Source organism: Ptychodera flava, chromosome 21 (assembly GCF_041260155.1).
Source record: "Ptychodera flava strain L36383 chromosome 21, AS_Pfla_20210202, whole genome shotgun sequence".
In the NCBI taxonomy this organism is placed as follows: Eukaryota; Metazoa; Hemichordata; class Enteropneusta; family Ptychoderidae; genus Ptychodera; species Ptychodera flava.
In genome coordinates this window covers 3,701,102-3,726,833 of record NC_091948.1, presented here as the reverse complement: position 1 = coordinate 3,726,833, position 25,732 = coordinate 3,701,102, and the positions used below count along the sequence as shown (strand labels likewise).

Below are 25,732 nucleotides of genomic sequence, written 5' to 3'. Positions count from 1 at the left end.
GCTGAGAAGTTTGTGCACTGGCATCTCTGCTACACGAATAAAGTGCGCCGCGTACCGGAGTTCAAATCCAAACCATGTGGGTAAATTTGACATATGGGTTTTGGTTATTTTTCAGGGGGGGGGGGTCATCAATTGTTTTCGTCTGACAAAGGGGTGGTCATCTTTTTTCACAAAAAATGCAGGGGGGGGTCTATATTTTTTTGAACACCGGCGACAAGATTTTGCCGGCCCCCAGGCCGTAAAAACTGAACGCTCCCTAATAATGTCTGAACTCGGAGATGGGTTGCAATGCCCTTCTCCCTCGGCCCTCTAGGCCGTAAATAATGAAGGCTCCCTAATATATTGGGCTGATATGATATCTTCGATCATCAGCATTTTTTGCAGTCCTCTCCTTTCACTCCCACTGTATATTTAATCCCCAATGTACCGTTATTTTTTTCAAGTCCCCCTCAAACATGTCAAATCCCCCGCCCCTTCAGATGTGTTTTTGAACGAAACCCGTCCCCGTGCCCGAGCATTGATGGAGGTAAGTCAATAACACGGCTGACTCGCTGCAACATTGGAACCACATTGATAGTTTGCACTGAACTGGGGAGCCCTTCTGACCTATATTCACCGCCATTGCTAATTATGTCAAGCTTCTAATGTTTCTGTCGCGGGTGAAAATCGGAAATTTCTATGGTTTTCTACTCAAATTATGACAACTCAGGTAAGCGTAACGAAAACTACATTATATACACGATACATCTTGGTTGGTTTTTTAGGGAAGGTTGTACGTCTTAAATTTAGGAGCGAAAACAATGTCTATTTCACACTCGTTCCACAAGCAAGTGTAAGTACAAAATGCGTACAGTGTATGTCTTGTTAAACATTTGCACACGGTTTTCAGATTTTTTGGCGGGAGATACCTCTAAACGCCTGCCATAATACTTCGTCGATAAACCATGAGAACTTCAGTATTTACAAAACAGCTAAAGAGTTACACTAATTTACAGTTTGAGACTGAGAGGAGGAACGCAAATATTTTGAGTTTAAAATTCGCTACATTGTAGCTACATTGATTGTAGTGAAAAACGATTGTCACTGTCACACACTGTCAGGTTCATAAACTAAGGGTACCATATTACACTAGTAGCAGAGGAAAAGCTGAAATATTTGTCTAGTTTAATGCTTTATTGTTACAAGACAGTCCTTGGCTAGAGGATATCGCCATACGTATATAAGGATGGAGGAAAATGGACTAGAGTTACTGCATTATAATTGTAAACAAGTCGTTCGATGTTGTTGACTAATCTTTAACTAGTAAAGAGGGCCAAGGTAGTTTCAGTACGTGCATAGACCGTAAAAAAGTGCTACTATCTCTGCAGTGCTGCGGACTACATTCTATATCCTCTACTTGAAAATTGCCAGTTGTAAGATTTTCCTCTCGAGTCATTTTATTCTCATGCGTATCAAATCTGTACAGATTGTGCCTATGTTTGTCCACATATCACGTGCATAGAAGGGGAAATATAAGTAATTGGGAAAACCTTTTTCTGCAAAATGCAGGAAATTTAGAATCTTGGAGAAATTGAGATGTCCGATTACACGTACATGTACAAGTTAAGAATTATAATTCTGAACTGAAGCTACACAGTAGATTTAAATTGTATTTCATCTCACCTAGATCCTGCATTGGACCAGCCAAAATACCAGTTTTACATTCACTGTGTACATAGGTTTTGGGATGGAAGAAGATAAATTCAAAACTCAATCTGCTTTTTACAGGGCAAAGAGATTTATGGCACAATTGTAACAGGCTGAATGGATGCCTTCCTTCAACTCCGGCCCTTCCTGACCTAGCCCTGTGTGTATGATGCTGTGTGTACTGTTCCTGGCATTATGCGGCTTCCCAACACAGCCCAGCTAAGGTCCATAGACAAAACTGGTGACATGTGGTCCCAATTTGGACTGTATATGAAAACTACTTTTCTAACTACTTTTTCCAGCCATTGGGTCATTGACCATGCATTGCCAGCAAACTATCATTTTGGGACGTCAAGAGCAGTCTGTGATCAGTTGAGTGATTTGGGTAGGTATAGATCGAAATGGAGTTGATTTAGGCTGAAAGTAGTTAGAAAAGTAGTTTTTCATGCATGGTCCAAATTTGGACAACATATTGCTGGTTTTGTCTATGGACCTTAGCAAGGCTGTGGTGGGAGGCCGTGTAACGCCAGGAACATACTGCATCGTACACAGGGCTTCTCCAGACCTTGCTTCAAATACATGTACATGCTAACAAGATCCCAACTATTGGTAGTACATTAAAACTCCTGAATTCAAGGATTCAGTCTGCGATGTACTTTAACTTAAAATGCAACAGTCTGTAAGTATGATTGAAATATCAGGGTGAGCCAGACTTCAGTGAAAGTAAATGATTTGGTATAGCCAATGATCTTTAAACTTTCAGGAAATACTATAAACTTGGTGATAGTACACACATGTAGCTTCTGTCCCGTATGTTGTCATAATTAGTTACAGTTACAGACATGTCTCTGTTATGTGACTTTTGCTAGACAGTGTTTAGCTAATGATGCACCATGATACCCAACCTGTCAACCAATTAGTTGAACCAGCAGCAGGTTGCTGTGTCATTATCTATGGGTGTGGAATTGTACTGGTAAATATTGAGAAATTAACCCTTTGAGCGCCAAAGTCAATCTTTCTCAAAATGTAAACCAGTCAACTTTTTTACAGACTTTTTCCCAAATTTAAATAAGAAACGGTGGCCTATGAAATTTCAGGTCCATTTGATCCAAAATTATCAAAAAATTACAGAATATTTCATAAAAATTGGTAAAATGTAGCACTCAAATTGTGGTGGGGAAAAATTACATCATTCAAAGGGTTAAACACTGACGCTAAAAAACCTAGACGAAGCACCATATTGTATCAATTTGTTTCAATCACAACACTGGTGTGTTCATTGCAGAGGCTTACAGATTATGGTTTTTATAAACAATTGCCAGTGCAAGCAGCAAACGATAATTGCTTTGAAGGTGTATTCTGTGTTCGCGCTGCCCATTCGCCACGTTCGCAAATGCGAATCGAAATCAGAAGTGGCGAAGAAAAATCGATCCTAATTCGCCACAGTGGCGAAAGTGATTTTTGTTGAAAAAATTCCGCAAAATAAACGAAAAACGTGGGTTTTTAGCTCCCATAGCCATATGTATATATGGCAATGGAAGCTATTCTTATAGGCTAGGGAAATGTCTGTATGTATGTATGTCTGTATGTCTGTATGTCTGTATGTCTGTATGTCTGTATGTCTGTATGTCTGTCCGTCAACATCAAAACTCCAAACCGCTGTACATTTCATCTGATATTTGGTGTGTACATGGATGATGGGCTGTAGATGAGATTTTGTTCAAATGAAGTTGTCATTGCCAAAAATATGCAAATTAAGTGAAAAAATGTAAAAACAGTCAAAATTGAAAAAACTCAATAACCACTGAGCAGATTACATGAAAAATTAGCATGTAAGTACTTGGGCTGACATGAAATGATTGTGCAAATCTTGGGTCAGTATCTTGGACTTGCTATTTTTCATGAATTTTTTTGTAATTTTCTCCCATTTTGGTCAAAAAATCTTCTCTGAAACCACAAGTCCGATTGATTTGAAACTTGGTATGGAAGTGCATAGGAGTGACCTTTCCCAAATTTGGGCAAATCGTGTTGAAATTTGCGTATTTTTAGTTTACACGTCCATAGACTCCCATGTATAAGGCGGATCTCCATAGACTCCCATGTCTAAGGCCACGAAAAATAAAAATTTAGTTTCTCATATTGCAAAAAGGATGTAGTGACACAATTTTTAGTCCCCGTGGATGAAGTCCAGTGGGCTTATAGATTGGGTCATGTCCGTCTGTGAGTCCATCCGTGAGTCCATCCGTTCATGCAGATATCTCGGATATTTTGACAAAATGTCACGTGACCTTAGTGACCTTTGACCTGAAATATACATATTTGTCCATTACTCAGTAACCACAAGTGCTACAGCCTTCATGTATGGTATGATGGGACACCTTATGACGCCACATATTGTACCTCATTAATTATGCACATATCTAATTTTGAGCGAGCCAATAGAGCTAGAGGTCTGATTTTAGGTATATAGGGATAACTTAGCAAAACAATTTTTTTGACAAAATGTCACGTGACCTCGGTGACCTTTGACCTCAAATATACATATTTGTCCATAACTCAGTAACCACAAGTGCTACACCCTTCATGTATGGTATGATGGGACACCTTATGACGCCACATATTGTACTTCATTTATTATTCGCATATCTAATTTTGAGCGAGCCAATAGAGCTAGAGGTCTGATTTTGGTACATAGGGATAACTTAGCAATGCAATTTTTTGACAAAATGTCGCGTGACCTCGGTGACCTTTGACCTCAAATATACATATTTGTCCATAACTCAGTAACCACAAGTGCTACACCCTTCATGTATGGTATGATAGGACACCTTATGACGCCACATATTGTACCTCATTAATTATGTGCATATCTAATTTTGAGCGAGCCACTAGAGCTAGAAGTCTGATTTTTGGTATATAGGGATAACTTAGCAATACAATTTTTTTGACAAAATGTCACGTGACCTCGGTGACCTTTGACCTCAAATATACATATTTGGCTATAACTCAGTAACCACAAGTGCTACAGCCTTCATGTATGGTATGATGGGACACCTTATGACGCCACATATTGTACCTCATTAATTATGCACATATCTAATTTTGAGCGAGCCAATAGAGCTAGAGGTCTGATTTTTGGTATATAGGGATAACTTAGCAATACAATTTTTTTGACAAAATGTCAGGTGACCTCGGTGACCTTTGACCTCAAATATACATATTTGTCCATAACTCAGTAACCACAAGTGCTACACCCTTCATATTTGGTATGATTGGACACCTTATGACACCACATACTGTACCTCAATAATTATGCACATATCTCATTCTGAGCAAGCCAATAGAGCTGGATGTCTGTTTTTTGGTATATAGGGATAACTATAGGAGAGAATTTTTTTGACTAATGTCATGTGACCTCGATGACCTTTTACCTAAAATATATGTTTATGTCAATAAATAAGTAACCACAAGTGCTATGTCCTTTGTATTTAGTAGGATGGGAGACCTTATGACAACACATGCTTTACGTCATTAATTATGTACACATCTAATTCTGGGCAAGCGAATAGAGCTAGAGATCTGATTTTTTGGCATATAGGGATTAATTAGCAATATAATTTTTTTTTCAAAATGTCATGTGACCTCGATGACCTTTGACCTTGATTATACATATATATGCATATCTCAGTAACCACAAGTTCTATACCCTCCAATTTTGATAGGGTATTAGACCTTAAGATGTCACATCTTGTACCTCATTTATAATGCGCATATGTATTTCTTGGCTGGCCAATACTGCTAGAGGTCTGATCTTTTTTCCCGATTTAGAACCATAGCTTAGACATGCCTCATGTGTTTCAAATTGGGAACAACGACATAGACCTATGTGCCCATAGATCTCAACATATACACTCCAGTGATACTTCTTAATGACCACATTTTCCTGCCCCATCAAGACTAATACTCCTATTACAAGTGGGGACTATGTCATTGGAAATGACTTGTTGAGTTAATGGTTGTATCACAGTATTCGATATATCTAATTCTGTATTTTTTCCATTTTATATTCTGAATAAATACATTAAACATATTTCACTGTCTCCAGTACATTACATTTAAGTATTTTCACTTCATGCACTTTATCCCTTTCACACATGTTCAAATATCTGACCAGAGAACAAACACTAAATAGTCCAGGATGGGAGCTACAGTGTCATTTACGCTATTTTTTAGTCTTTTGTTGATCTGCGCTTCTCTTTCGGCGATTCGCGAAAAAACTATATCTACTTCCGTATTGTTCTCTCCGACGTACGCAATTGCAATCGAGCCAAGTCTCGCGAGAGATTTGACGTCAATTTGCATAGTGTACAGCATGCACATAAACGACTATCGCGAGAGCTGAAAATGCAGGCAGACGCAATCGAGCCCTAGTCATGCTAGTCTCGCGATAAATTTGTCTAGTGTACAGCAAGCAAAGCGAACACTCGCGAGAATTGAAACTTTTGCTACAGCAGACATACGCATTTTAATCGTGGTCACAACGTTCGGTGTTGAAATTTATGTGCATCGTGGTCTAGACGTTCCGTGTTGCGCATTTTTATCGAGGTCTTATTTTAATGGTGGTCGATTTGCATTGCCATCCCAACGACGCATTCCGTGTTGTTGTCGATTTGCATCGCGGTCTCGACGCGTCGTTCCGTGTTGTTGTTCATTAGAGAGGTTATAATCTAATTACGTGTACGTCTGAAGGCACACAGTGGCGTACGCGTATCCATGCTCAGTTATGATTTTTTTGGTTGATTTTGCAGTATTTTTTCAGAAACATACGAAATTCGTCTAAGTTTTAAGAAACGATTAATTTCTCTACGCGAGGACTATTCAAGCTCGTTGTATCCTCGCATTAAATTTACCGATTTTCTGTAATACAGTTATTTATGTGGTTTAGGGAAATCTTTGTGACAGCTTCAGGTAAAAAGCTGAATTAGACGACAACATTTCATTTATGTCAGGAAATCATAGCACGTACGTCTTGTACAGGTGAACTCTACTGAATTTTCTGATATCAATGATGTCTGCTAATTTACAATGATACTCATACTTAACGAGATTTCCTGTCTAAATTCCCGCAAATCACAAAGAAAATCTAAAAATTACTACACGTAATTAAGACTACGTGTAGAAGTGTCGTTTGATGACGTTCCGAACGTCTGTGCCACATGTACGCGACGTCTTGTGACGTGACAAGGACACTACGTGTACTGATGGAATGTAATTACGTGTAACCAAACTTCTATTTTAATCGCAGTCCGAACGTTCAGTGTTGCTGTCATGCCGTTGATTTGCATCGCGGTCCCAACCTTCCGTGTTGCAGTTCATTTTAATCGTGGTCTCAACATTGCGTGTCGATTTGCATCGCGGTCCAGAATCAAGCAATTTCCAGTGTTAAAATGAAGACAATTGGATACAAGGTTGATGTGTTGATAGTTTATTCTTGTGCATGCAACCGACATTGGAGAAAGCTTTGTTTTCGTAAAAATGTGTGGCTAATAAAATTTGTCTGTGGCTAATAAAAATTTGAACTATTCGCCACAGTGGGTAACAGCTTTCCAAACCCAGCGCTAACACAGGTATTCTCTGTTTTTTATCCATAATTTTCAAATCAGTCTTCAAATTTTCTTGATTGTAGCAGCTATGTAAGTAGATTACCATGGACCATCTGGGTTCACTTTCTTACACGCAGTGGTCAGATCATTTAAAGGTATACTGTCACCTGTTCAAATTTTGCCACAGTTACCATGGAAAAGAGAAAATCTAACCAATCACAGATTTTAAGCAGGTGGCCGCTTTTTAACAACAGTGCCCTCACACAGGCATTTTGAATAGCAAGGAATGCCCGTTGACCATACATTGTATATGGGCATATTTAGATTACAGGTGACTATATACCTTTAATCGACCAATGAGGTTGTAACACAAAGTGAAATGGCACTTCTAATATGCAAATGACTATATCATATGACCACCTGTCAACATCAATACACCGGTAAAATCATGACAAGACTAACCTTTAGATAAATACAAACTGTAAAACCACAGCTCACATCATACATGTATTGTACAGGCCCAAATAACAAAGAATGGGTATTTCAAGAAAACGTTTGGTAGTTCATCTGTGTATGTTGGCTCACACTAGGAAAGTACTAATATTTCTGAAGCCCTCACAGTAAGAATTTATTGTAGCTTGTCAGTTAATCAATATGAACCACATTTCTCATGAGTCAGGAACTAACTTTTAAGTTGCCTGAAATGTAAGTTTTCCCAAATTACATTGTATGTCATTAGTTTGATTTAGGAAATGGGTAAATGTACCTTGAATACACTTGAATTGTGATGAACGTGTTTTATCAGGCATCTCCTATCAAAGTAATTGATGCATGCCTACACTGAAATTCAAACTTTTTAAAGACCTCAAACAATTTTGTGAGTTCAGGCCGACAATGGATAAGGATGAGAAACATAAACTAGATTGAAATTGAAGTTGTTACAATAGTAGCAACTTTTGAAGATGAAAGATAAAAAATTCTGTTTATTTCAGGTTGCAAATTGACTGATTTCTGGTTAGACTATAAATATCTTCAGAGGACATGCTGCTTCTGTCTGGAGTGTAAATATATCATAAAGCGTAGGCTTTGAATGTTTTCATTTTACATCAAGATGTGGTGGACTGGTTAATCCTGTTTCTACCAGGCTCCATAGACAAACCATAGAAATAAATACAACTTGGGAGAAAGAGGATTCATGTGCACCTTTCATTTTTAGCAAATATTACTTGTGCACAAGTGCTACATTCACAAGTGTATCTCTTACCAGATGCAGAATATTGTATCTTGTACCACCTGGTTTCCAGGGTCCGGGATGTAGAAAGGTGGCAAAAATAAAATTATAAGGGGTTACAAGTGTGTGTGCAAATTAAGTTTGTGCAAAATGTCGTGAGTTTTTACTAAAACTAAATTTTCACATATTTCAGCTGACAGCTGGTTGTTGTTGCCGGCTGCCAGCTATTTTCTACAACCCCACGGTTTCCCAAAACTTACACAGCTTTGGTGACAGGAATTTTCTCCATCGCACCTTTAACCTTGTCTTTCAACAAGTATTTGATTGTGTATTAACCATCTACAGCTTGTTCTAATACCAAGTATTCTGCTTTAATATGTAAACAGCATGGCTGCTCCCCAGCCAGGCTCATATGTCACTTTCAGATCAAGTTTTGCATTTTATCCGACTTTACCATTTCAAAGACTCCCAAAAACAAAGATTGGCATGATTTTCATTGGATTGTCCTGCTAAGATGCATTGACCTGATATTGATACCTTGTCACAGTTGTTTTTGTCGCAGCGATTTTCTGAGTACCCTCTGTATACATCTATGCCAAATTAAAATGACATGACCTGAGAAACAGGTTAAAATTAAATGGACTGCCAACATATTTATCCTTTTGACAATTTGATTTGTTTCTAGTTCAGTTGTTTAATTTGATTCACAAATGACTGGGTATTTCATTATGCCGCAGGGAAACCATTGATTTTCTCTATTGTAGTTTATGCCTTGAACTAAAACCTGAATATATTTCTGAGAATTTCAGTCTCTGAACCTGTCAGTCGGGCAGTTTAGCATGTTCCATGTGTGGTTCTGTAATTGAAATAATCAGATTTATTAATATATCTGTAAGATAACTTATTTTTAGATGTCAGACAGCTGCCAGTAATTTTTCATCATGGTACAGTTAGAGAAGTCAGTACAGCACATAACCAATAAGCGAATCAAAATTATGTGAATTAGATCTCAGAGAAACTTTCTTTGAATTTTGACATTCCAATAGGGTTATTTGCATGTGTTAAAAATGTTCTTGGAGTTGAACTTACACATATACTTTCCCAAGTACAACATGTAACATTTTTATCAGTGTATTGATCCACAATATAACATTGCACAGGAGGGATGAAGAAATTCTTTGAGTGTTTGATAGTTTCAAGGCAAATGTCAAGGCAAGTTGGATAGCCCCAGACCTTAACATTGTAGTGTCATTTAGTAACATTTGTTAGATATTTTTTTATTTCAATGGCAATGGGTAACAATATTGGTATAGTGTGGAAGGGCAGATATGCCAAAGATGCCATCAAGAGTGTTTCTAGAACTGTGGAGGTACTAGCGAGTACATGCTTGAACTTATGCACCTTGTGTCATTTGACATTTCTGTTCATTCTGATGTTGTTAGGATCTTACTGCTTGTCTACATAGATTTATTAAAGTTTTGGACATGTGAAAATTTCAGAAATTGAGTCCTGCACAAGCTGTGGAGATTGGAGTGCAGAGTATATCAGTAGTACATGTCAGTAAACTCAACAAGATGCATGTGTTTGATAATTTAATGTTGTGTACATGGACCATAGACCCTGCGGTGTATGTGTGAACCTATCATGGATGTATGCACATATGTGTGAATTCTGGACAAGTCAAAGTACAAGGGTTTTAGCATTAAGATGTTTATATGTATGCATGTGTACAAAATGTATGTGTGTGTGTGTGTGTGGGTGTGTGTGTGTGTGTGTTTGTTTGTTTGTATGTGTGAATGGCCACTTCACTCCAAAATTTGAGCACAGTGACATCCATCAACACGCTTGCATGGTACATATATACTGAATGTGTGTTGGAGGTTCTGTAAAACGATTTTGTTGAAGTTGATCACTTGCAGCACAGTACAAAAGATTTCATTATACAAAATCATTTTATCAAATTAAATCATGTATGTGTTGTAGTGCGCATCTGTGGCATTTGAAACCATTTCAAAGTTGCCATGACAACAATGAATGAAGGCCAATCCATCTGGACTGATGGAAGACTCCCAAGACAAAACTGTTGTCATGGTAACAGCCCCACAGTATGAGAATAGCTTGATGGGCATCTCAAGAAATGGAGAACATTCCAATTATTTGCATTGCATCATCTTGTATGTTCTTTTAAAAAGATAATATTGAAAGATTTTGGCTCTCTGCCATGAGTTAGTCAAACAGGTAAAGATTGAAACAAACGAACCAGAAATACTGGCTTTGGGGATTAAACAGTTTTCCATAATTAAAACGAAAATTACATTCTGCATAAATTGCTTTTGTTCTCCTCTTTGTAATATAAAAGAACAGCAAACTTTTCTGGTCTGAACACACTGACGGTGATAATCCCTAGGTCTGTCTTTACCCAATGTGCAGATGGACAGGTACATGTACGGTACTGCTCTGTACATGTACGTGTGCATCTGCCAGTTTAATGTCTGCTAAGCTTTGGTAGAGCATTATAAGGAGAATAATAATATTGCTATTCATGCATTTTGGCTGCATCATCTGCCTGCACATTATACACTGTATTGTTAGCTGCATTCACAATTGGAAATTCTGAAACAGATTTTTGGGTATATTGAAAATTGTAATCTGGATTACCTCTGGTTGAATTATTTAGGTTTTTGGATATAATTACCAGTAGTTTAACCCTTTTCCTGCCGAGCGCCCCTGTCCGTTATCCTGCCAAGTCGGTCAAAACCGGCCCCCTTTTCCGTGTCTACAGAAGATAGGCTCTCCTGCACGCTTTCCTGCCAGGCATTTGGCGGGAAAATACCGCATTTTCGGGGTACGATTACCGACCATATACGTGTTAGACTTCAAAAATTTTTGCATGCCCGTATAGAGGGGCAACCGCTGATGAGGTTGTGTCGAGAAAATGACGAGGTCTTGGGCGTTGTTTGCCCCGGGGGACGTGCACTTTTATGCCCTTTTCTAGCTTACTTTTGCGGAAGTAAAGCTCGTTCGCCGGCACGCACGTCCACACCGGGGAAACATCACCTCGCTCGTGGGTTAGTAGAAGACCCAGGGGTTAGTGCTATGGGTGCGGCAGCACCCTCAAACCTGTCCTGTTCCCCCTGGGTTGTGTCACTTGGCCACGTACTTTGAACGACTTGGAAGAGTCGCACAGTGCAGTCTGCTTTGACGTAGTGTCAACGACATAGCTTCGCCATTGAAGGAAGGCGTGTACGTAGTTTGGCCAGTTCAGTGCACACTTAGCTCGTTAGTGTTACCGTTTCCTAACAGGTTAGTTGTGCAGTTGTTACTAAGGTGCAGTTTTGTACCACCTTAGCTCTGGACAGTGCAACTGCTCTATGCACTAACCCAAACGACAGATGGTTAGTACAACGTCTACGTCGCACGAGCACAGCCTCCGTTGGGCTGTGCCCCTCCCACGTGATACGACGCACGTTTATCCATTACTATAGCGTCCTTACGGATCTGCCAAAAACGAAAGTGGGGGTAAAAACAAAACAAACGAAAATATGCGATCATAGATAGTATTTTATTCGGGAATAATTTACATTATGCCGAACAATAAATCTCGGAGTCTGTCTCGATGTCCGAGTGCATGGTCCGTGTTTCAAAAATTACAATCGGGGTGGCAGATCTGTGTTACAAAAATTATAATAGGGGGAATTGTACAAAATAATCCGTCTAAACAAAACAAACGAAAATATGGCGATCCATAGATAGTATTTTATTCGGGAATAATTTACATTATGCCGAATAATAAATCTCAGAGTCTGTCTCGACGTCCGAGTGCATGGTCCGTGTTACAAAGATTACAATCGGGGGGATTGTACAAAATAATCCGTGTTTCAATTTACAATCAGCGGGATCGTAAAGCACAAACAAACGGCACAACCGTGCTCAAAATGTGATCATGGTCCGTGTTAAGAATACAGTCAAGCCACTGTTAGGCGAAGCTGTCCCCTGTCCGTTATTTACGTCGGGTTCTCTTGCTGATGGGTGTCGTCGGGGCTGTGTGAGTAGAGGTCTGCACGCCAACGCTCCTCTTACCTCGTAGCATCATGCGATGATGAAAAGCCGCAAAACACTCGCCCTCGTGAAGATGAACCCCGCACAGACTACATCCTTTGGACGTCTCAGACAGTCGTCCGCTCGCAGTGGTCTTACCCTCTCTGCTGCACACTTTACAGCATTTCTGCCGCCCCTCCAAACGGCTGACAACGTGCATCGGCTGATTTTGTGGATTTATGTACGAGGCAAGAGAAACGGTGGCCTCGACCTCTCTCACACTGGGCTGCGATCGCCCACAATAACCGCCAATGAGTTGTTTCCCGACACGCAGATGAAACATCTTATGGGTCAGCTTATTATCAGGGTGTACATGCTTGAAGCATATATATGCATTTACCAGGGCAACATCAATCAGGTAACATGCCAGATATGTCCACCATCTGTGATTCTTGCGCCCAGTGTGAAGTACTTGCGCTTCTGGTTGGCTCGGTCGACACCTCCCATGTACCGGCGATAATTATACAGCGACAGAGGCACTTGTCGCTGCTCGTCTCCCTCCCCCACTGGCACGCACTCCAAGGGTGGATAGACCGTATTCAAGATCAGCACCTGAGCGTTACTATCCTGATAAGCAGTGATGTTAAGACGAGAGTCCGTTCTGGTCGTGGCTTTCATATCCCCAACAGACAGAGGAAGGCGCTTCCTCTTACCCGGCGGAATTAATTGAGGGGGCATGGTGCGACGATTACGGCGGTTAAAACTCCCGACCATGTAGATCCCGGTCTCCATCAGCTCTCTCGCAGTAACGACCGCGCTAAACAGGCTATCACAAAATAGGCTGTGATTATATCCACAAAAAGGCTGGGCCAGCTCCCTCGTAATTCTTTTCACCACACCTCGCTCCTGCCGTCTCCCATCAGTCCGATCCCGAAATTTCACACCTAGGTACGGTGCAAAGTTAGCGATGTATGCAGTGGTGGAGTCGCACAGCTGCCATATCTTGAAACCGTCTCGATCAGGCTTATGCGGTAATCTCTGCTTAAATTTAGAACGGCCCTTAAATCGCACCATGCCCTCGTCGATGGAGATCTCTCTACCCATCTTATAATTAATCACGCACCTGTCAACTATGGGCTCCATCCATGGATTGATTTTATAAAGGGGATCCTCCTGACACCGACGTCGGCGGCGTGCCTCATCAGGATCACGACGTGGATCGTTCTCTGGGTCTGCCAGATGAAAGTATCGCATAAGCTGCTGAAAGCGACTGCGGGTAATCACAGTAGAAATACCCTGGTTTCTCAGAAATGGATCGCTAGACCAATAATCCTCCACTGATGATTTACGGTCGATACCCATACAGACTAAGACGCCAATGAACGCCTGCACCTCTCGGTAGTCAGCGTTACGCCAGTATTTATCTATCTTCCTAGCGATATATCGCTGGTGGAATTTGGCGTATTTATTAGTCTCGTCCTTTGCCAATCTGATCAGTGTAGCTGGAATAAACTTAAAAAAGTAATCGATCTCACGGGAGTGGCTGGGCAAGGTGAAGGTCGGTCCTCTCTCATGGTCAAAATCAGTCTCCTCAAATATATTAGCATCGGTAGTTTCCGACATACGCCAGACAGGAGGGGTGTCGTCCTCCGCCAACACAGCAGCAACGTCATCATCGTCGTCAGAGCTTGCCTCACCTACATACTGCCTGTCATAAAAGTCATCGTTCTCTGCCGCATCCTCGTCAACCTCCGAGTCGGACTCAGCGGTGCGTCTGGGCCTGAACACGCCCGTAGCGGCATCAAGGATCATATCTGGCTCAAAATCAGGTGGGCTATCCTGATAACGAACCCTTCGCACTATCTTTTCGGCGGGGGACATCGCAGCACACGAAACTATGGCAGGAGCGGGCTGGGCAGCCTCTGCTGATGACGAGGACTCAAGCTCTTTCGCACTGGGCACAGGAACCTCTCCTGACGCAGGATGAGGACTCATGGTGCACGCAACAGGTGGTGTCTCTCCCGGAGCAGCCGGGGGAGAACCAATGGCATCAGCCGTCTCGTTACTCACTGTCTCACTAGCAGCAGCAGACGTAGTCTGTGCAGGTGAAGTATCTCCCACAAGAGCAGATGTAGTCTCTGCAGGTGAAGTAGTCTCTCCCGGAGCAGCCGGGTGAGAACCACTGGCAACTGGTGACCCGTCATCATCCTCATCGGCAGAACGATCAGTCTTACGTTTACGCTTACCACTGGGTTTTTCAGCCGGAGATAGCTTCGCCTTACGGGAGCGTTTCTTGCCCGACTTCTTAGAACGTTTACTAGGGACATCACAACGATCGCTACCACTACCGCCCGGAGACTCTGCATCTTTGAGCTTCAGTCGTCTGCTCGCCTTCAGAAACTTTTGCTGTCCGTCAAGCTCATGTCTGGAACAGTGTCGACAGACTAGCAGGTCCCACCCTTTTAAAGCCACAGGGAAACAAAGCCCTGGACATGATTGGACGCAGGGGTGTGTATATATGCAGCCACCTGTTATTATAATGGACCTACGGCAATCAGTCCACCAACCGGCGCTGACATTCCTACCCGTCATGTAAATTGCCTGTCCGCACCATTTGATATGCTAATAATACTCATTTGCAATGCAAATCCCTCGAGCACTTAGCATAACATAGTCAATGTCATTAGCATCTCAACTTGACATTCCGTCCAGCTGGGTACGTGGCATGCGCACCTGCCACCCAAGGACGTTGGCCCAAGCCCATGTTTAGTACGGGTGGGAAACCCGTATCTTTAACCTCATGTCCCTTCTAAGTACGCCTGCGCAGGGCGTATTGTCATCCAAGTCGGTGACAAGCCAACCCGACAGATCGCCCATTAAGCAGTAATGGACTGGCCGTCTCGTTCTTGTACGGCAACGAACAGTGCTTCAGCGGCTTGTTAGGTCATAACCGTCACCTGCCGAGCGGCTTACCCAACTAAGGTGGTCAAAGATGAAGGATGCCAAAATTGTCAACAGCTGTCTCGGCCTCGTCCGTTGGGCAAACATGGCTCCTTCAAATAACGTGGCCAGCACGTCTACGTCATCAGCGGTGATGACGACCCGTCATTGACGCCCGAGTGCGTAAAACTCGGAATATACTGACAGGTACCTCTACCTGAGTCGGTCATACTACGGTATAAACCAAACACAGGTCTGCCAACTCCCGTTAGACTCGGCCGTTAGCCGAACTTCACAGGGACAACATAGGCGTAACAAGTCGGTGAACAACGGTTCACGCACCTAACCGCAGCCGCCAAGTCGGTGAACAATGGTATCAAATTTTGAGGCCATGTTCGTGAATGGCAAGGCTGAGGCGGTGTGTTTCGTTGCACGGCTTGAACGTCTAGAGCCAAGTGCAGCCGACAACGTCCGACATCTGAGTGGGTAGTCTATTCGAGAAGGTAACAAGTCGATTAAAAGCGGTGGTTACCCTTCACAAATGTCGCTCAAGTCCGTTCGGATCAGTTCCATGTCAGGGACTAATCAAGCCGAGTCCGTCAAATCCGTCCGCACTTCCCGTCAATCAGGACTAAGTCCGTGATTTTCGTCTCGCACCATTGGCAAAAAATTGCACCGCCAGCTGAGGCGGTCTTAGGCGGTTGCCTTACAGATTAGCGTTGCCAAGACGGTCAATTTCGGCCGCAATCTATGTAGTGCCTCAGAGCCAAGTTAACCCAAACTCCGCTAGAATACGTCACCGTGCTAACCTGCCAAGTACGCTACTCGTCCCCCCCAAAAAAACCCAGTTGAGTGTGTTTACAAGTTAAAGAAGAGATGTGAAATGAATAATTTATCTAGTATACATGTATGTACCTTTGTACATCTCATACTGTGTAGAGGTTCATAGAGTCATGAAGCAAAAGTGACTATACATGTATATTCTGCGATACGTTTTGTCAGAACATTGTATGAAAATGCAATAATTTCCATTTTTTTTGTTTCAGTGTGTTCAGGTAAAATTAGAGCTTGGTCACAGAGCGACTGTCCGGAAGAAGCCAACGATAGAGGGGTTCACGCATGACTGGGTCGTGTTTGTACGAGGACCAGAAGGCAGCAATATTCAGCATTTTGTCGATAAAGTAGTTTTTCATCTTCATGACAGTTTCCCTAAACCTAAGAGAGGTATGTGAATTTGTGTTGTACAACTACTGAATCTTTGTGTAGTTTGTAGAATAAAGAGTTGGCAATCTGACATAAATGTAACATTTGCCTGTCTCTAAAGGACCAGCATCTGTGTAGAGCCTGCAATTCTTCAGCCTTCATGTTATATCTTTTTTACTGCATTTATTAATTATTTTCAATTTGCGTCTCTCTTCTGTTCCTTTCTACACTTGACGTGCAGAAAGACCAACCATGAATCAAACCAACCCTACAAAAATTTCCCCAAAAATTATTTTGCTTCCCAGAGCTCAAACCAGACAAATTACACTGTACTCTTATTTACAGTCTGAAAGTTTTTCGAAGACAGGGTTGTGAAACATTTCTACCTGTCATGGTGTCATCCCAGAAAATTTATTCAGAACCAAAGATGATAGATAGCATTTGCAAATTTTGAGTTTCAAGTTTTGTCAGTTGCTGTCAGTGTCATTTTTATTTGAATGTTCTTTCAACGTCCTCCTATATGGTGAGGATGGAAAACAAGTTAAAAACTGTCGGTTTCAGGCCAGGCATTGTGCTGTTGGTGAAAAAGTGGACACGTGTCAAAAAATACCTGGCTAGTTAACGAGAGCATTAGTAATTAAGGAAATTGTAATGGTATTTATGGTACAGTAACTGTGCATTAAATATACATTTATTTTGAGTGTATTCTATTAATCTATTACACCAGAGCTGTTCACGTTTCTGGCATGCTCACCCCATGGCGTGAGTATTTAATCTCACAGCGTGTGTGTTCTTTGCACATCAATTCATGATCTGTGCCATCATTTGAAACACTAGTGTGTGTTAAAAAATAAAGTACAATATTCAGGCTTTATATTTCCAAGTAACAGATGTAACAGTATCAGCAGGAAAAAGGACTTTGTGAAAGCATTTTATTAGATTCTGTGAAATACAAATGAGTCAGGAGTGAAGTTTTTCATATGAGAGCCAGTGGTATACTGTACAGTTGCAATGAAGGAAATGCACAAGTGGTGCAGTTATTTCATAATTAATTCATATTTTTTTGACATATACTGTATTAAAAGTATACAGTCACCTGTAATCTAAATATGCCCATATACGGTCAAAGGGGGGTTCCTTGGTATTCAAAAATGTCCATGTGAGGGCGCTGTTTTTAAAAAGCGGACACCCACTTAAAATCTGTGATTGGTAAGATTTTCTATTTCCATGGTAACTGTGGCAAAATTGGAACAGGTGACAGTATACCTGTAATGTTTCGACATATGGCTTGTAAGAAGAGCAACAGCTCATCTCGCGTATGTGGGTTTTTCCTGGCAGTTGTGAAGGAACCACCTTACCAAGTTGCAGAGTCTGGTTACGCGGGATTCACCTTACCCATCGAAGTCTACTTCAAGAATAAAGAAGAACCAAAGAAAGTGAAGTTTGAGTATGATCTCTTCTTGCACCTAGAAGGCTGTCCACCTGTCAATCATATACGTTGTGAAAAATTGACGTTCAATAACCCTACAGAAGATTTCAGAAGGAAGCTCATCAAAGCAGGAGGGGTATGTACATGTATTTCAGGTCACATCAGTAAGAATCAGCATAAAGTGCATATCATGAGTCTAAGTTAGTAAAAATGACCAAATCTAGCTTCATGCTGCACACTTGTCTAGCTGTACATGTATGTGTATAGTACAACAAATCAGTGAAAAATCCTACGTACCTGTACTTTTCAAATTGTAACATCTGTCAGATAAACTTTATAAGATGATTGTGTCAAGTTATTCAAAATAAGGTCCATGTTACAAAGTAGGCATGACTGGTTTTAAGCAACTTATCCCGGTAAGAACAGATTCATGTAAACCTGGTATGAAGAGGGTTAAATTTTGATAGTATAATATGAAAAAGCTTTTTGCAAACCATAGTGAGAAGTTTTTCCATCATACACAATTTGTTATCTTTTTTGTGATCTATTTTCCATCCCTTCCTTGTTACTGAAGTGACACAGTTTTGTTAGAGATTAACCCTTTGAGTGTCATTATTTTTCCCCACCAAATATTCTGTGCAACTTTATACAAATTTTTATGCAATTTTTGTAATTTCTGGTATAGTTTTGAACTCAATTGACATAAATCCCTGTTTGCTACAGTGTTTGATCAAATTTCTGAAAAAATATCAAAAAGTCTGTAAAGTGACAAAAATTACCAGGGTGCTTAAAAGGTTGTAAAGGCTAACAGGTTGTCGTGTGCTTCACCATATTATGAGCAAATGCTTGTGTCATGATTGACCTATGACACTGATAGTAATGTAACAATGTCTGTTTATTTCAATAAATATCTATGACATTTGAATGTTGGCACGGTGACCTGCCAGTGTTTTGATTCTGTGATCCCTATTTTTGTCACGTACAGCAGAACTCATGTCATTTTACACTAATACATGCGATGATGTGAGAAAAGTTTTGAACATGTCAAGATGAGGTCAAGATTGTTTAATAGCAAATACACATCTTGTTCCCTAATTTTGCCCTTGCAAAACTCCAGTTTAATCTTGAGAAATAAAAACAGTTTTGTAATGGGAATGTGCTGCACTTACTCTGTCACCACTGAATCCTGTATCCATATCCATGACTTGGAAACAGTACATGTACCAAATTTTCACAGTATTCTTTCTATTTAAAGAAGGGTAAGACCTTGTAATTGTGTCTTGACACAAAATGAAATTGAGATTCAAGACTATTCGAGGTATCATCTTTAAGACTTTGTGTATGATATTCAATTATTTTTTTTTAAAGTATGAAGAGCAGCTACATATTAAGTTCAATTGAAGTATAGCATAACGTGTAAATATTTGATTTCATGATTTCAAGCACATACCAGAAATAGTCATCAAATTTTTCTTGTGTCATAGCCACAGGGTAAGGGGACAAAGTCTGATAGCTTTGAACTGGCAATTTACCCACTGGATGAAATACATGCATTTTTCACGAAAGACAGAAAAAAAGCCAAAATTATGTTGAAAAGCAACCGCTTTGTCCATTTAAGGACATCCATACTGTCTGAACAAATGACAAGTTGTGTATATGAGCACATTTTTTGAAACACTTTGCTCCACCACTTGTGATACGAATTTTAGGAAATGGAGATCCTAAGAAGGAATAGCTGATATAGAAAATGTTGTATTTTCACTCGATGTGTTTGCATTTTCAGGTTGGCATCATTCCTGGCGAGCCCACCTTGTCCACACCGCCGTCTAGTTCTCAGTCCAATGGTGATACCAGCCTGCACACCAAGTACATGACAGACAGTTTCATTAAAAGCAAACCCTATCCAGAAGTTTGTCCACCACCTGCACTTGTGCCTCCAAAGAAACAGAAATCTCATTCGTCAAAGGTGAGTCATGTCCCATCTTGTGTTGTTAAGGTAGTGTGCGCCTTGAAAGTGAAACACTTCACTTTTGCTCAAACTTTCCTTAAAGAATCTTTCAACCATTTTTTTCAAAATCAAGAATAGAAATCGGGGGTCCCCATGCAAATTTTGGTACTGGAGAAAAAAATAACCCAAGAGTTACCAATATTCAAAATTCAAAATGGCTGCCATCCCTGTGTTAGCTGTATGGAAAAAAATCAGAAAAGAACTGTAAAAGTTTGAGAATCCGCATACTCGTCCCTGGTGCATGTTCTACCTTATTGAGGATTTGCAGCTTGCTGTTAACTTCAGGGGTGTTGAAATAGATAGTGAGATTTTCAAGAAACCCCAGTACCTGTCACTTACTTAGCAGTTACTGTATGCGCAATTCCTGCAGGCAGTGTGAATTACTAGGAATCTAATGGTTGGCTGAAAATTATTTTCAATAATAAATTACATTGTACTTCAAAACAGCCAATCAACTACATGATAGCCCTAGTTCCTGACTCCTTGAGTTGTCCTAAATAATGACACTCTACCAATGAGCTATAACTGTCCGAGCTGCTGCACATTAAATAGATTCCTGTGTATTTTACAAAATCTGCTTTCATTAAAGTTGTAAGTGCCTCGAAATTGAAAGACTCAAACAATATACTATATCAAACTTGCCAAAGGGAAACTTTTAACTGTTGCGCTTTTTAAAATCAAGAATAAAAATCAGGGGTCGATGTGCCAAATATAGTACTGGGAAACAAATTACCCAATATTTTAATACAGACATTTAAATTCAATATGACTACCTTGCTGTGTTAAAGGTATTCGGTCACCTATCATAGCCAATCACAAATTTTACGTGGGTGGCCGCTTTTTAAAAAGGGCGCCTCCTCACAACCAGCCATGGCATACTTAACAGCGTAGACCACTACCATGTTCTTTGACGTATCAAATATGGAGGACCGACAGCTACAGGTGTTTTGGGGTAGTACGCTAAGCCTCGCCCCTTTGCCATATATGGAATATGCAAATTTACGGTGACCGTGTACCTATAACTTCATGAAGAAAAATCAAATTTTCAATTATCACAGAAATAACCAAGTGAAAATTTTATTAGTCCTTGAGCTTCAAAATCTGTCCCCACAAGTAGAAGCCCTAAAATGTATAATAGAAGTTTGAGAGTCCTAATATCTGTCCCTGAGTTTTTGCTGTAAAAGAATGCTTGCAGATTGGTACTCTATCAGTTTTCTCCATAGCTTCAAGCCTTGAAAAAAAAAGAGGGATAGCTAGTTAGCATAACAATGCATAATTTGCATATTCTTTTTTTTCGCAAAAATATTTTCTTTTTGTACTTGTGATTTTCCAAATCCAACATATCATCATTGTCAGAAAAGTGTTGATTTGTCTCAGCTACTGTAACTCTCAGCTACAGCCGTTACTGTCACTTTAAATAGCCAGTCTGTTCTCCAACTTATTTTTGAATATCTTTGTTTGCAATTCACAGGACGGTAAGAGTTCACAGAAGGCCTCAAAAGAACCAAAACAAACTAAAACTGGTGGGAAAGAACCAAAGAGTAGCTCCAAGGAGAAGTCATCCAGCAAGCGACCATCGTCGCCGTCCTCGGAAGATGGCTCGAAGAAAAAGCGGAAGAAAAGCTCATCAACAACACCAGATGGAGGGCACAAATCTAGTAAAGATAGGAATTCATCAGGAGAGAAAGTGAAGTTGAAAGAAAAGTCTAAAGTAAAGAGCATCAAACCTGTGGTGAAGTTGGAACCACTCGGTGATTTATTTACTCCAGAAGCCGTGGTTGAAAAGCGGCACATCAAGCCCAAGCTGCCTGTACCAAAGAAGGACTTGCCTCCTTTTGATGATGAGGTTAGCGCTGAAGAAAATGATGATGCCAGCAATGAGGCACACAGTCCGAACTCAAGTATTAGTTTCTCATCCTTGCCTGTAGGGGGCGCTGGTGCTCTGAGGACTATGATGGCCGAGTTAGGGGATGAAAATGACGATGATGACGATCAAGACATCATAACGCCGTTTCAGTCCTCTGAGCTTTCCCAAGGCTCAATGCTTCATAGTGACAGTGAGAGCAGTGTTAGTATGACTCCACAGGGAATGCCTAATCTCTCCACTGGGAGTAAACACGATAAGAAAAAGTCCCCGTCACACAGCAGCAGCAGTTCATCGCATAAAGACAAGAGTAAGAAGAGCAGCAGTAGCAGCAAGAAAAGCAGCAAGAATTCTGACAGGAAGAACAAGAGTTTAGAAAATCGCAAGTCGTCTGGCGGGAACACAGAGTATCTGAATGAGCTTGTTGAGTTACACACCAAGTTGATGTCTTTGAAGGACAGAGGTTATCTTCAAAAGGTGGTTGATCTTATAGAGGAGACTGGCTCCTTTGAAGTCACAGCCACGACTTTCGATTTTGATTTGTGCTCACTAGACAAGACTACAGTGAAGAAATTGCAGCATTGTCTAGAAGGCATTGCATGAATGTTTTAATGAATTTTTGGATTTGTAAACTGCTGAAGATTTGACAATCAGAGAGTTTCCAATTTAATTCGTCATACATGTAGCCCCACAGCTCCCATAGCAACCCCTTCAAATGCACATGCCAACATCAAGTTTTAAAGGGCCATACCATCTGACTCGTGGTCTCTACCACTTCATGTGACAATGATGTCAGTACGGCATACAGTGGGTTTAAATTCGGTGCTACAACTCTTTGTGTGAGACAGTTTTAGCTGAGAAAACATCTAACTTGCAGCTGCAATTGGTAATTAAAAATAGCTACATCGTAGATCAAGTTCATTCTATTGTTCAGCTGTCAGTCCAGACAGAGTTGCCCAATGTTGGCTTACTATAACTAATCAATTAGTCAGTGGCTTTGAAATGTTTGGTGATACCCAAGCTAATCATGTAGGTTTTACATACGGTGTCTCTCTCTCATATACTGAGTTGGGGTACCAAATTGAAACCAACTGAAGAATCTTTGTACATTCAGAAACCTCTGTCTCTATGATATATGTATCCACTTTGTCTTCAGATGCACCGCAACCAGCTACACCCTTTTTGGACAAATGTTGCTTATTGACGGTAAACAGCTGTCTGAAATCATTCAGTACATCATTTCTCACAATGTAAGGGACAAAATAATTGGTACATCTTGTTTTGCTTTAATATTGTCATACTGTCACACATACCCTAAACAATGTAATCTTGGGAAGACCTTCATACATTGAGTAAGTTTATGGAAAGCATGTCCCACATATAAGAGTAATTCCTTATTTGTTATTATTCCTATGAAAAAGTACATCCTATTTGAAATATGCATCAATTCAATTAAAACCTTGCAGTTGTGATGTACCGTACTTCAGTGCAAAATTTTGTTTGTTGTATGTACTAAGCAGTACTGTAATTTAAATACGTGTATCTACCTAGCGTAAATTTACTGTAAGACAAGATAGCAGATTATTTTCACAGAGACTTCTGCCGCATAGTCTATACCCAAATTAGAGTATTTTTGCCTTCAGAGATTTTTTGGCCTTTGCCCGTACTCCATCTAGCCCCGTGGTTGATGATAAAACTAGTGTGGAAAACTGCTAATGTTAATGTGAATGGTCTCCAACAGAGACCGTGACATCACTGGTGTCCCTTTCAAAGTCAATCAGTTAAAATGGTCCTCTCATGATTGGCCTATGATAAAATAGATGTTGTCATTAATATTCATTTTCCCATTTATGGCACGTTCTCTGGCTAGTTTTTCCCGTGGTAATTAAAATGTAGCTACGCCCCCAACTTTTGAGTGACTGACTTTGAAAGGGACACCAGTGACGTCATGGTCTCTGTTGGAGACCATTCACATTAACATTAGAAGTTTTCCACACCAGAGCTTTATCATCAATCACACGGCTAGACGGAGTATGGGCAAAGGCCCAAAAATCTCTGAAGGCAAAAATACTCCGGCTAGGGTATAGACTATCTGCCGCATGATATTGACTTGCTTATCCTCATTTACAGTTTCATATTGCACTTCACATCTCAGTCGTAATGTTAATTAGCATAAAGATGCGGCAGCATTTCTCAGACAAGAATTTGACATTGAGAGCATTAGGTTGTACACTCTGTATGCCACTGTGAACACACAACCAACATCTTTGTGCATTCCTCTATGTATTTTCACTTAATCAGTAGATACCATATGATAGAATGTGAAACTCAAAGTTCGCGGGAAGATGACGATTTACTGTATGTCACATTCAGAGGGCAAAGTTCATGTACATTTCAGTAAATAGAAACCAATTCCAGATGAATCTGTTTGTCATCAATGGCAGCATTTTTTTGAGTCAAATTTTGTTCATTGGAAAACTTTAAATCGGAACAGTATTTCAGTACCTGTGATGTCAGTATCCTTCACAGATGTCTCTGGCAGTGTGTGCTGTATTTTTTTTGGATATAAAGATACACGCAGCCATATTTATGAAGAAAGCATAAGACTTTCGAACAGGATTTAAATGTAAGTTCTTTTTCAGCGAAATGTATAATTCTTGTGGTGACTTTATTTACTTCGTGTTCTTTGGAGAATTATTTGTCTGCGGTCACCTTCATCATAAGTTTACTTCTGAAAAAACTTTTCAGAGTACAAATCTACTGACATAGTATCCACTGTGTTTCATTGGTACTTGCCAGTTCCTGTTTGCTGTGTGTAAATACAGCAGAAGATTGTTTTCATTTGCTTGGGTGTATACAGCACAGAGCAGTTGAGTTGCACACGCACCAGCATTCAGTATCTGCATGTGTGCATATCTGTATGTGTGCATGTCTGTCTGTTTGTCTATCAGTACACTGCAAAAAACACTACAAGTCACATCCTTTTGCTTGGTGTGCAGACATCATTTATCAAGATGAGATTTTTGTGCAAATGAACAAATATGCAAAGGATGCTGTTCTCATTTTTGGTCAGATTGATTCTTTCCTCAGAAACTACCGTACTGATTGCATTGAAATTTGATTTGCTGTTTCCCAGCACTATCTTCATGCGTTTACTCAATGACCAATATCATTTTCCTTAAATGTTACCTTTATTGCTCTTTAAAAAAAAAAACTTTGAAAATGCTCATGCAGTTTCCTTGACATTTCATTACACAAGTACAAAGGTATGTAGTGCCTGTGTCCGTGTCAGAGCTTTTGCTTTTAAAGTTGATCACTGTGAGACCACGTACACTTGATAGAATATGTTGCATTGTATTGAACACAATGGCAGTAATGTCATCAATGCCATCTTGTGAAATGTTTTGCTTGCTATAGTCTAAATGAGCCCGCTCAATGATTTCCAACTTTGTACTGTGTTATTATCCTTCCAGAAAACGAAAGAGCCGCAATCAAAGTCTATGGGAATATTTTTTCAATGCAATTGTGACTGTAACAAGGAGGAGCACCATTACACTGATGATCACCACAGGATTCAATCTAACAAGCTGAATGTGTTTCACCCCTGGTGAACTGTAGATGCAATTTCCGCAGACCTGCATAGGCAATTATTTTTAGACATTACACTCTTGTCAAGGGAGTGTCCAAAGACTTTCTATGCTTTGCATCAATTTTTATATTCAGTAATGTG

General features: G+C 40.3%; 1 protein-coding gene across 1 annotated transcript; it reads left to right on the top strand.

Annotated features, from left to right (window-relative positions):
- The first annotated feature begins 595 nt into the window (after nucleotides 1-595).
- Nucleotides 596-25,464, top strand: LOC139121131 (protein AF-9-like). The gene is made up of 5 exons (XM_070685778.1): nucleotides 596-709; nucleotides 16,545-16,722; nucleotides 18,040-18,266; nucleotides 19,914-20,096; nucleotides 21,610-25,464. The coding sequence occupies exons 1-5, from the start codon at nucleotides 698-700 to the stop codon at nucleotides 22,603-22,605; spliced, it is 1,596 nt and encodes a 531-aa protein (XP_070541879.1). The 5' UTR covers nucleotides 596-697; the 3' UTR covers nucleotides 22,606-25,464.
- The last annotated feature ends 268 nt before the right edge of the window (nucleotides 25,465-25,732 follow it).